Below are 13,450 nucleotides of genomic sequence, written 5' to 3'. Positions count from 1 at the left end.
AGCCCCCCCAAAGCTGGAACCCATTCCTGCACCCCAAACCCCTCATCCCTGGTTCCACCCCAGAGCCTGTACCCCCAGCCCAGACCCTCTCCCGTATCCCAACCCCCAGTCCTGAGCCCCCCCAAATCCAGAGCCCCCTCCTGCATTCCAAACCCCTCATCCCTGGCCCCACCCCAGAGCCTGCACCCCCAGCCCAGAGCCCTGACCCCCTCCCGCACCCCAACCCCCTGCCCCAGCCCAGACCCCCCTCCCACACTCTGAACCCCTCATTCCTGGCTCCACCCTGCAGCCTTCACCCCCGCACCACAACCCTCTGCCCCAGCCCTGAGCCCCTCCCACACACAAAACCCCTCATCCCCAGCTCCCTTGGGACATGGGCATCAACAATTTTTTTCAACTGGGTCCCCAGAAAAAAAGTTTGAAAACCACTGTCCAAGGCCAAAGGTTTTGAATGATTATTTCTTTCGGTCCTGGATTGGACCCTGGTGGAGCAGGGAGGGCCTGAGTTCCCCTGCCTCCTGGCCACTGACTCTTGCCACTAGGCGACATTGTCCAGAGTATTGCCCCTAGGTGGTAGTGCTGGCCTTGGACTCAGTCTCCCCCGATAAGCCCCCAGATGTCCACTTTCCCACCTAATACAATGCAGCCACAAAGGATACTTCACTCCTTAAAGGGAACAGGGGTGATGAGTGGGTGGTGGGGGCAGCATAGGGAAAGAAAGTAAGTGGGTTTATTTCAGGGTAGGAGGGTCATGTAACCTATCTGAGCCTTTTCTGATTCTTCCATCTACATGTGACTGGCAGGGGAGTGGCTTAACAGGGGCGAGAACCAGTGGGAAGGATTGCACAGGGAGGACTAAGTGCACTCTTGCAGTCCCAGGATTCACATTTCCATTCACTGTGCTGCACTGCAGCAGTCCAGTGACATGGTGGCAGATGACACAGCGCTTAGCTTTGCTGCACTCTTGCAAGTACTGTTGTGTGCGGACACATGCTTTGCGATGGAGGCTGGCACTGCCGGTTGCAACAACAATATGGTCTGATGTAGCCACGCTTACTGAGAGTCTAGGTGCTGTCGTATGGGGGCCTAATTTGACGACCTGATACAGCCAAAGGCCGGAAAGGCTCCAACACCATTTATTTACCCCGGCCTCTTGTGTTAACCCTTGGGCTGCTGTTCCAAATATCAACAAGGGATGGGACTTCTTACTATGTCCCAGGGAAGGGGCAAAACGAACATTACCTTTCAGTTTGGCGTCAGGCCACGCAGGGAAAGCACAGCAGATGCTCTGTGTGTGTGTGTTGTGTGCAAACAGCGGGAGTGAGGCCACCAGTAATTCTGCTCTCCCCTCCCAGCGGCTGCCAGGACTCCGAGTGCTGGTGGGGGCTCCCTGGCCTGATCCCTCTCCCCCGCCCCGACCGCATGTAACAAGTTGGGGATGGGGCGAGCACGAGTACACAAAGTCCTGCAGCCGCGCTGAGGGGCAGGAAAGGGCTGCAGGTCGGCGAGGGTAACACCCCCCCACACACACACACCCATTGCTGGCCCCTATGCACCCCCAGAAGCACGTGCGCACCACCCACGCACGTGGGTGCGGCCCGCGCCCGCCTCTAGCCCCCAACTCGGGACTGCAGGGCAGCGTGTCCCTGGGTGAAGCGGCCGGGCCAGGGAAGGAGTGGGGAGGCAGCGGCCGGGGGAGGAGCGGGGCCGGCACTGCCCAGAGCGCGAGGAGAGAGGGGGGCCCGCGCAGGGAGGGAAGGGAGGCGGTGGAGGTGAGTCACATGGTCAGTGCCGCACTCTGGCTCTCCCCTGTCTCAATCGCTTTTGTTGCAAAGGGGAGGCAGCCGAGGAGCAAAGCAGCAGCAGCAGCCGCCCTGCCAGGGGCCAGCCCAGCCGGAAACCTCCCCAGCCAGGCTCTGCTGCTGCTGCTTTGCAGAGAGGCGCGCAGCCAGGGCTGGGGCAGGAGCGCCCGCGCCGCAGAGACAGCCGCGGCACCGTGCCGACTGGCGGGCAGCCTGGGGGCACACGTGGAGGGGCAGCGGCAGCGAGCAGGAGAGTCGGGGGTGTTAGTCCTGCTTGGGCGCAGAGTGGCGCGCCCGCCAATCCGGAGTTTCGCGGTCCTTGGTGCCGTCTCGCCGGAGGAGGAAACTATGGAGGTCAATGCAGGTAAGAGACTTGCTAAGCTGCTAGTTCGGGGTGCTGAGGTGTGTCGGGGGGGGAGCCGCAGGGCGGGTGCTGTGGGGTTAAGCGGGAGGGCGCTGTGTTGGTCACTGTGGGGCGATCTGTGGATTTGGGGGTGGGTGATCAGCGAGCCGCATGTTAGCGTCGGGTGGGTGAGTTCCTGACCGGGGAATGGGGGCATTGCAGGGCGGCTGCCGCTGTCAGGGTAGCGTCTCGCGGGTGGGCTGGGCGGCTGCCCCCATGTTGTGGGGGCCGGGATCCCCCTGCGTTGGGGGGGGGGGTTGATCCCCGCTTGTGGGGGGGGGTGCTTGGTCACCCCTCCCCCCACTCCTCGGATGCTCTTGTCCAGTTTGTGTGGCGGATGTTGGGGAGCCTGGGTTGCTGCGGCTGCCCCCCACGGCCTGATGCCCGCTCCCCGCCCCCCTTCCTTGCGGATCCCGTGGCCGGCGCCTGCCCTTCCTCACATGGACCCCCTCGCCGAGCCATGTGTGTCTTCTGTTTTCGTTCCGCGCTGCGTGCCCGCTTATTGGCGCTGCGGGGCTGTGACGTAACGATTGCATAATAGGGCCGGGGCGGGCCAGCTGGGTGGCTGCCGGCGCGGACACGTGAGGCCCGCCAGAGGCCGCTGTTTTGGTGACCTACATTCATCGAGTGTGACGGGACAGGCGTGCGCAGGGGACACGTGGGGCGGAGGAGGCCCGATCCCTGCGGCGCTTCGGACCACGCCCACCGGAGCGCCGGGCGGGGTTTGCACCGTTCTGACCCCGCCCCCACAGGTGTTCCAAGGTTCTGACCGCTCGCCTTTTGGAGTGGGAGGCGCCCCCTCTAGGCGTTGCATTGCGGGCGGGGGCAGGTGTTCTTTTTCCCTTCGGAAGGGGGCGTGGCTAGACCCTTGGAACACGGAGGGCGGCTCCTTTCGGCTGGGACGTGATTAGAACGCTTGCAGAGTGCGGTGGGGGGGGTCTGTCCTGCCGTGGGGGTGGGGGTGGGGGATTGCTGCCCCTTCCCATTCACCTGGTTTATACTCCAGGGGTCGGGTGTGCAGGTGATGGTGGCTGGGCAGAGGAGAAGTGCTGCCCTTGCTCCCCCGCCCACCCGCAGTGCCTGGAGGTTGCCCAGAGCTCTGGTAGGTAAAAGCCATAGGTACTTAGGGTCCCTGAAGTACGGTGACCAGATAATAAGCGTAAAAAATCAGGAGGGGGTAATAGGTGCTTATGTAAGACAAAACCCCAAATATCAGGACTGTCCCTATAAAATCGGGACTTCTGGTCACCCTCCCTTGGCATAGGGCTGGCCCCCGGGCGGCAGTCTTACTGGCTCGTTGCAGCATAGCGTGTTGTATTTGTGTGCCTGCCCATGTGATTGGAATGAAGACACATTTAAAATTCTTCTCACGTGGACAGGCTCTTGCAACAGCAGGACTGTAACAGGTGAAAGAGGGGGGCAGACCCGCCTTCACTGATGGTTGCGCTCATGTAATGAGCCCAGCAAGTCAGATGGCTGGACACGTCCAGATTACAGCGTGTTACACAAAAGGATCTCGGGTCCCGCCTGACCGTATGGGAATTAGAATGTCTGTCTGGGCTTTATGGGAAGGTGGGGGAATTACAGCTTTACAAAAATAGCAGAAAAGTAATTGCTGAGTAAGGACGCAATGGTTCCTGCATCCTCCCTTAAAATAAATTGAGTGAAAAGGCTGGGTTTTATTATTCTGTATATAATAGTGGCTGATTATGTAACAGTTCCTGTGGCTCTAGTGAAAAACATCAGGCAGTGCTTTATGAAACAGAATTGACTTTGGAAGGACGCATTTGCTGTGCCAGCAGCTAAATAGCCATTGGTGTGACTGTTTAGAAATTATTTCAGCAAGAGCTGATAATTTAATGTGCCGGTTTTGCTCTTTTAAAGATTGTTCCTTTGTCCTAGAATGGGATGATTCCCTTTTATTAAACCTAAATGTGATAATCTTGTACAGTAGAAAATTCTTTATAGCAGAAAGACCAGTTAGCTTTCCTTCTCTTGCCTAAAGTCTTCTCTTTTTACCCTATGTCATTTCAACTATTTTCATTGTTAAACTTTTATGTCAAAGGTGAAAGGAAAATAATCTAAACTATTGCAACAACAATAGAGGCTGATACTAAAATAGCATCTAGGTAGGCTGAACTCTATTTTTTGCAAAGATTTAATAATCTGTTGAAATATAAATAACAGGGGTGTCATAATTAATAAGTTATATAACTTCCTGCTCAAAATACATGTTCACATATGAGCTGGTGGTAGTATATCATTTGGAATTCTACATTTATTTGAGAATCCTTTGTGGATATGTCTAAATAAGCATCCAGAACTAGTTTCACATCACAACAATTCAGTTTAGGATAAAATAAAATTCCTTTGTCTTCTATGTTAGCAAATTCTATTTTAAGAGTCAAGAAGTTTATGTCTGCAGTGCTGACTCGCCGATGCAATATCAGGACCTGCTGCTTCTGGGAAATGTTTTTTTCTGTACCGCATACGTGGGTTTTTCTGAAATGCAGGTATAACCTAGTACTTATAGTTAAATAGGAAAGAATATTAAAATCTGAGCAGAGGATTTCTGAGGAGCCACAGAATCTTCCAAGATAGTCTCAATTTTAATATATTTCTCAATAATATGACAAGTAACCAAAAAGTCCCTAGTATACAGAAATAGTTAGTATACCTAGTGGGCCTTAGATTCACAAGGGAGACTCAGGCGCCTAACTGCCCAAGTCCAACATTTATGCACAACTGGCTTTCACAGAACTAGGGCTCAGCTGCCACCCGATCCTGTAGCTGCCAAAGTCCCAAGGCATTCAAGTCCCACTAGTAAAGTCCCCAAGTCTGTGGGTGGGGATGCACAAATCTGCCTAAGGCCTGGCATTGCCAAGCAGCTCAACACGTAACTCAGGCCAAAGCTCCAGCAGCATTCACGAACGAGGAATTCCCTTGCCTTTCTCAGCTGCTGAGCCCAATCTGGTAGCTGTGTTCTGAGTACACCTGCCCCACACAGAAGACCATGGAGGAGGTGTCCTTATATTCGCCTGGTTCAAATCCCCACTCTGCCTGCTGTGGAGCAGGGACCAGGCCTCCCCCTGCCCAGGTGAGTTCCTGAACAACTGGGCTACTGAGTATTCTGGGGTGGCTGTCTTTCAGTCTGTCCTAGTGAAGCAGTTCCACCTTGTATAAATAATTAAATAGCCATTGGGCCAGAGAAAGCATGAGGATGACCGGCCTAGTGGTTAGGGCACTCACCTGGCTTCAAGTCCCTGCTCCAGATCATGGCTTTTGTTCAGTGTGCTGGTGTCTGTGAATCTCTTTTTAAGTGCCTCTCACCATGCCTGTACAGAACCTGAGCGCCTAACTCGAGCCTATGAATTCTACTAGGCAATAGGGTGCATAAATTAGGCTCAGCATGGCAAGGCCTAGGCCCCCCCCTTGTGAATCTAGCCCTGGTTTTGGTTTTGAAAACCTCATTAGGAGGGGAAAAGTTAAAATGAATTTGCTGTACAGTACTCCTCAGTTAGGTCCTGTCTTCCACCTGTTCAGGGGAGAAGGAGCAGCTCAGTACCCTCTATCCTATAGGGCAGTAGTGGGCAACCTGCGGCCCATCAGGGTAATCTGGTGGTGGGCTGTGAGACAGTTTGTTTACAATGACTATCTGCAGACATGGCCGCCTGCAGCTCCTAGTGGCTGCGGTTCGCCGTTCCCAGCCAATGGAAGCTGCAGGAAGTGGTGGCCAGCATGTCCCTGTGGGAAGCAGGGGTTTAATTAAATTTACAAAAGCAGTGAAATTCCAAGTTACTATCTGTCTTTGATTCTTGTGCCAAGTATTGCAATTTTTATGTTGTATAGGATCACTCAGTGTTCTAGAAATTATTTATGTATTACAAGGGTATAAAAGAGTAGTGTAGGACAGAGTGGCAGCATTTATCTTCAAGTGTGCTATAATTAACATAAGACACTATGACCCAGGACCTGCTGTACTGACTTAATCTGTTGAGCAAGCATTCCTTGTCATTTGTAGCTTTTACTGGTTTAAGGCATATGCATCATCTTATTCTGGTATGTAATAAGTCATATGTAAAGGGATCTGCCACATCAGTACAAAGGGAGCAGAGAAGGAATTAAACACAGTTTTTAAATTGCTTGGCTTTTGCGAATGAGCTTTTTACACTTACTAATTTTAGTGTGAAATAGCAAATGCTTTGTAGTGGCTTTTAAAATATCAGGTCTTGGAGATGACAACTGACTTGGTTCTCAAAAGAAGAGTAAAGAATTGTTTGTATCCTTTGCAAGCTCATTCTTTTGGCATATAACCTGGGGAAGGGGCCCTATGAAAAACTATTTCCATGCCTGAAAGAGAGCAGGTAGCTGTTTTCTCCAAAAGTATCTCAAGAGTTTAAGACTAAACAGCTTCCCTGTCCCGCAAGTGGGAGTGCAGTGCCTTGCAAAGAGCCTGGCAACTGAAACTATATTTAAATGAGCTACAAAGACTTGTAATGTGACAAGTGGTACTTAAGGAGTTCAGTTCTGGTTTGTTTTTATATTATCTTCATGCTCCATCCGCTTGATCCATTGCTGTGAATACCACCAACCTCCTCCCTATCTCAGGCCTGTATTCTGGATGTCATCTTTCACTTTGCCCTTTGTCTTATCCTAATCTAAATGATCTCTGCTTCTGTCTCCATAACACCTCTAAGATCTAGTCTTTTCTCCCCATCCAGTTTGTACCTCCTACCCTGAACTCCCTTCAGAACATTGCTTCTGAGATCAGGTTTTGATCAGGTTATATCCTCCCAGCTTTGAGTCCCTCCAGTGACTCCCCACCATCCACCACCTCAGATGCAAGCTTTTTACACTTGCTGTTGATCCCATCCCCTGCTTCCTCTTTTATCTAATCTCATTTTCCATTCTAGGAGGTCAGGTGTGAGGGCAAGAGAAGATGGGGTGGAAGGGGAGGTCAGTCGTTGGAAAGCTAATGGAAAGAAATGAGCTTGGGGGAGGGGTTTGAAAGAGGCACATGTAAGGACAACTTGGCATGCTGTGTCAGGTAGTGTCAGCTCAGGAAGTGGATCATTTGCAAGCTGTGTAAGGACATTTGGTATTTCGTCATTACAGTCTTTTCTTTTCTTTTCCTTCCACCAGGGGGTGTGATTGCTTACATCAGCTCTTCAAGCTCAGCGTCTAGCCCAGCCTCTTGTCACAGTGAGAGCTCAGAAAGTAGTTTCCAGTCATCCTCTTCGCCTGTACCATCTTCACCAAACAGTTCCACCTCTGAGAGCAGCTGTAACAATAGGAGCAGCGAGGGTTCTGACGGCGCACCAAAGAACGATCAGCTAGATGGTGCCGTTAAAACAAGTCGGTCGAGTGCTGCTGGATTGACCAAGGGCCATGGTGGACTTACAAGTATGTATGTTTTGAAGTATCATCAGGCAGCTAAACATGCACTGTCATGCTCCACTGTCTCAAACTGATGGCTGGTCTTACCTGGCCTGAGGACACCCCCAGCCTTCATTCTGGAGACCACAATTTTCTCTCCACTCTTAATCTCTAACTTCCTTCCTTCTAGACAGCGGTAGCTATGGTGCTCATTCTCTGGCCAAGATGTTGAGCAAACAGCCTCTTGCTAGACAGAAGCCACAACTTCAGCCTGAATCAGCCATCTTTCCAATCTTTTTTCAACCCTACTCCTTGAGCTCAAGCTCATCACCTCTGCTATGTGCCTGAGTTTTACTGATCCAGGATATGAAATGCACTGATGCCGCTCCCAGACCTGGAACTGCTTGCTCACAGTGCAAAGTGGTGCCAACAGGCCATATTGTCCTTTGGCCCACAAGTAAGTTTAAATCAAGAACTCTCACTAATTTTTTATTTTTTTTATAAAAAGCCCCAACAGTTTTGAAATTATGTTAAGTGCTAAAACAAAGTTTACTGCAAGTCTCTTTGTCCTCCTTTCACTGAAACCTGGCCAAATACCATTTTAAAAGACAGTTTAGTCCACAGTCTCAAACCTAGGAACAAATTCTTATTTACATCAATGTTTATGTTTAATTACTACAGAGATCAGTGGAATCATTTTATAAGTTTATATTGTGGTAGCAGTTAGGAGTCCCAGTCAGGGCCCAGGACCTCATTGCGCTAGCCACTATGCGTGCACACAAGTTCCTTCTCCAGGAACTACGCCAGACTTACACCAGTAAAAATGTGTTCAGAACATGTGCACTAAGTTCCAGCTACAAGTGATTTTATTTTTTTTAAACCACAAATAAAATAAAATTAAAAGTTGGTATGGTCAGAACTACAGGGGTGCTGATCGTTGCAACTATCCTGTAGGCTTCAACTTGCTTTAGTTACTGTGTTTCTGCATTATATATTCTTTGATAATCAGAAGTTCAGCAATAAAGGAATTTTTTAAAGCAATCTTTGCAAGCTAAAAGTGATCCCCAGTTGTTTTTTGTTTTTTTTACAAGAATGTTGACATTGAATAGTGACTGCAGCGATATATGGGTCAGAAGATATTTCAGTAAGCTTTTAATTTGAATTTAGATGTTTTTCTTTTACCCGAGACAAAATATTTTTTGCAAGTCAAACTTTCTGGACAACCCTCCTATTAAGGGGTGCTGGAACAATTTTTATAGTGGGGGTGCTGAGACATTGAACCAAATTGTAAACTCTGTATACACTTCCAGCCAGGGGATGCAGCAGCACCCCCAGCACCCCTAGTTCCAGCACTTATGCTCATGTTTTGTGTTTTGAGGGCATTATGAGGCCAAGCCTAAAGTCTGATCATTGTACTTCAAAAAACCTTCAGATTATTTTAAAAAATATTTCTCTCCCACCCAACCCCCAAGATCTTAGTAAGACCTTTCCCCTCCTCTTCTGCTTTGTACATTGTTTGGCAAACATGGAAGCACTCGACGGGACTGCTCATGTACAGAAAGCTGCTGTTTGCAAAATCAGGGCATAAGAACCTGAAAGTGAAATTGGCTGTAAACAAAATTGAGATTGATTTAACTGATTTTTAGGGTGGGATTTTTAAAAGCGCTTAGCAGAGCTATGCAGAGGACAGAAATTCCCTTTTACAAAGGATTTCAAGATTGACATTTGTTCGTGTTCTGTTTAGGGACTAAATATTGTAGCAGGATTAACCTGCTTGCTTGCATGCGTATATATATATATCTTTTCTAATAGTTTAAGTATTTCATCTGTTGTAATAGGTTTATAGATTTATATTGAAATAAGTTTGGTTGTAATGCTATATCCTGCATGTTAAGTTAAGGCAAAGTTAGTATATCTATATCTGGGACCTTTCACCCAGATAGCAAAGTTGGCCTACATCTTGAGATCTTTTATCTAAATAGTAAGCCACCCATGCATGTCTAAGACCTTTATCTAGACAGACAATGGAAGAATGGTAGGGGTTTTTTCTTGTAGCCACAGACTTAACAGTTACACCACAAGGAAAGAATTGAAATGACTAAAAGAACAGAAATAGTATATGTGCGTATGTACATGTCATCAATTTGCATGAACGTATTAGCCTATGGAGTAAGGGTATCCTAACATTTTTGAGGCATATTTGGGCATAGGAGGAAGGATTCCCTGCACTTGAGCCCTATAAAAGAGGTGACCCACCTCACTAGCTTATGCTATCTGTCCTCTACGACTACTAACTATTAGTAGGTTGTACTCATTTTCTTTTCAAACTTTCAAACTTTTAAGTTCCAAGGGGACTAGGCTAAGCTTGGTTTCCCTAAACGTTTGTTCTTAGTTTTGTTTATTAGGTTTTAAGTTTAAGTTAGTTAAGTAAACTCTAAGTTCGCTTTGATAGCTCTTAGCATTAGTTTCTTTGAAGCTCTGCACCACTCACTCAAGAGTTGAGAAATCTGAACGGTTAGAGGTGAGGCTGGTCCTGTGTCTCTCACCACCAGGTCATCAAGGAAGGTTGTGAGTATATTAACCAAAGCTTTGTAGCATATAATACTGTATTACCATATGTATCTTTCGAATAACACTAATACAATTGTAACTTTGTAACTCTAATTATTTTACCATTTACTTACTATTTCATTGATTTTAATAAAAAGTCTTTACGGCTATATCTGTCTCAGTGTGAGCTTCCTGTCACACTCCCGAGGGTCCTTTGTAAATTCTGTGGAGCCTGATCTGGGACAAGAACTTTTAACTTCTGATCAAATAGATTGGTGAGCCAAAAACCCATACTATCCAAATTAATAATATTAACACACCCTAGATCAGGCTACAGACTGGCGAGCCAGCCAGGAGACTCAAGAAGTATGTGACAGGAATTTTCAGGGATTCCAGGCATCCTTAGACTCCTAAAAATCTCACCTGAGGCATAAGTAAATGGTTAAAGTTACAGAAAGTTAGAGAGCAACATTGTGTGTCTCAGTCACTCACTCTTAAGAGAACAGGAGCCTGATTTCCTGTGACTGCGGCTTGGCAGCAGTCCCAGTATTTCCGGTTCTGTATTGTGGTTTGATTTAGAGTTTTACTTTAGAGGGTTTAAATTTAATCTTGCAAGATAGAGTAATATTATAAACAGTAAATAGTGTTATTATTTAAAGTGATATGCGCTTTTAAGGGGCTTTGTTAAAGGTTGAAGTTATAATGAATGGTACTGATAAGATATTAGCAGTAGCATTGGATCCAATGACCCACACTAGTGGTGGCGGGGGAGTTGATAAACCTAGGTATTAATTGCCACCAAGAGGCTGCAATAATTCAGAACTTGAACGGTTCGAGCTACCTTATTTCAGTCCCCTCAACTCTCCTGGGCTGCACCTCTGATCCATCTGCCTCAGTAGTCCCAAGCTGTTTGGCAGGTCCCGACAGAGGGAAAAGACCTCTTGATCAGCTACGAGCCATCGAGGGAAGAAAGGGCACGTACCCCACCTCTCTATCATTTATTTGGGACTTACTGAACTAAGTGTAAAAACTGGTTTGGGGTATTGTTTCCTGTTGTTTCTGTGAAGGGACGCCTTCAGTTTCAGATTAAAAACAGCAGAGTATTCGTTATAGTTTATTACATAAGCTAGTGAAGTTTTAGAATTAAAATGAGTTCTGTGTTACGTATTAAGGTGAGTGGAGCAAGGGCAAGAGTAGAGTCTGTTGGAGTTGCCCGTAGTATGGCTTTAGAAAACTTTGCCAGAAAAAATACATTCAGCAACGTGGAGGAGGTTTAAACAGTTGAGAAATAGCGAGATGATCTCTGAGCATTGTAACCCATGAGGTTTTGTGAGTGAGGTATTTGATGTAGAAAGAGAGCAGAAAAAAAGAAAGGCTAAACTGGTAAAGGGAATAGCTGTTGAATGTCTGCTCGTGGCTTGTAGTTCGCTGGGAAAGAAATTGAATAAAAAATTAGAGTTACTCAGGAAAGCCCAGCAAACTTTGGATGCCAGCTTAAAATCGCTGGAGGGCTATAAATCAGACCATAGACAGCTGTTGGAAAGAATCAGAGAGTTGGAAAAAAGAGAAGATGTGTTAGAGGAGGATAAAGAATCGATTCCCATCCCTATTGGCATGGTAGAACCAACGGAGATAGAAAAACCTGCAGGGCCAATTTCTAGAAGTAGGCCAAGAGAATTAGCTTAGGCTGATACAGTACCTTTAGGAGCAGAGTTGGAGATTGAGTCCGAGGAGCCACTGGGAGAGTCAGAAGAGGAAGGTAGCAATGCAGAAGCTAACAGCAGTCTGCAGATAGAAAAAGGAAGTCCCAGGGTGGCACCACAGGAGGTGGAGTTGAGTGGCATCATAGAGGAGGCAACTAGTGATGTAAAGGATGAGATGAGCAGAGCAAAGGGGGAGGAAATATCCTCTCCTCTGTTAGTGTCCTCCCCTGATAGTGAAGAGGGAGTGCCTTTAGAGTCTGTGATTGTTCAGGGACTAGAAGATGCAGTGTCACAAGTGACACGAGTAGCTAATGCATGTGATGTAGTAATCTCTAAGTTACAACAGAGAGATATACAACAACCAAGGAATGTAATTCCTGCTCCTCCGCCCAGTGTTACACTAGCACCATATAGATCAGGAGATCCAGCCCTTTTGGGTGGACATTTATTGACATTTGAGCAATCATCAACATTGTCTAGGTCCTGAGAATTTCGTGGCCCCTCTACACTCCCTTGGTATATGCTAGTATCACCTGGTGTACGGGTAGAACACCCTACTACACCAGACCTTAACACACTAAGAGATGTCCTGCGTCAGTGTGGAGATGCCTTGAGTATAGGACATAGAGGTTTTACGGAAAATTATCCTGCTCATCCAGGATTATCTCCATTGGAAAGTGCTGATAGCTCAGATGAGGAAAACGTGAATTTGGGTAGAAGAAGTCAAAACAGAGGCGTTAGATTCAAGCTCAGATAGAAGTCCAGATCCTGATCTGGAGAGAAGATCCTCAGATTCTAATTCGGATTGTCCTGAAGCAGTTGTTACAGACATTAAGACCATAGATCTGGTAGCTAAGCAAGTAGGAATGATGGAGGATTCTTCAGTTGCAATGCATGCACAACGTGTACAAGAAACAGCAAACGTGTTTGGCTTACCAAGGGAAGATTGAGTTAAAATCTTACAACTCACAGTAAATCGAGCATTATGGAGTACTTTGCCACCTGAGTTTAGGGTAGGAGAGAGATCTTTTAAAGACACAGTAGCCTTATTGGAACACAATCAACATCCAGGGAAAGCTGGTGTGGCCATCCTGTCGAACCTAAAGCAGAGATCTAATGATTCCCCACATCAGTTTCACCTGCGGTTAAGTGCAGCATGGCACAGTCACACGAAAGAGGAAACAGATGAGCCACCATACGTTAGTTTGTTGGTTAATAACTCTCTTCCCTATTTACGAGAAATGGTGAACATGCATATAACTGATGATATTTCTTTAAAGAGGCATTAGCCTTACTGGCCAAGGCATATTCTCAGGGAGGCCCTAAAATAGGTTGGCTGGGAGCTCCTGTTGCAATACTTCACAAACCACAAACGAATCCCACTGTAAGGATTGAGGGACCACAATCAGGGTTAGGTCGAGGGGTTCCTAAATTCGCTAGGTACCAGTGTTGGTAAAATGACCCTAATCCACATAATAATCCTGGACCTTCGAGTGGGCGTGCCCCTCAACAGGGTTATGCATTTGGATCCTATGTAGGGGTCCGGGACCATGTTCCTTTCTTTTCAGATGCCACACAGAATACTTTACGCCTGCGGAGACCCATGTCACCGCCTC

The 13,450-nt window shown here is 47.4% G+C and overlaps 1 protein-coding gene across 1 annotated transcript in view; it reads left to right on the top strand.

Annotated features, from left to right (window-relative positions):
• The first annotated feature begins 1,763 nt into the window (after nt 1–1,763).
• Nucleotides 1,764–13,450, top strand: part of NR1D2 (nuclear receptor subfamily 1 group D member 2) — a 32,216-nt gene continuing 20,529 nt past the window's right edge. Inside the window, exons 1-2 of the mRNA XM_048838568.2 lie at nt 1,764–2,166; nt 7,348–7,608. Of these exons, the coding sequence (XP_048694525.2) occupies nt 1,782–2,166; nt 7,348–7,608 (646 nt within the window). The 5' untranslated portion in view covers nt 1,764–1,781. The remainder of the gene's footprint in view (nt 2,167–7,347; nt 7,609–13,450) is intronic.

The sequence above is a fragment of the Caretta caretta genome, chromosome 2, assembly GCF_965140235.1.
Source record: "Caretta caretta isolate rCarCar2 chromosome 2, rCarCar1.hap1, whole genome shotgun sequence".
NCBI classification, from domain to species: Eukaryota; Metazoa; Chordata; order Testudines; family Cheloniidae; genus Caretta; species Caretta caretta.
This window is presented reverse-complemented; position numbering and strand designations above follow the sequence as displayed.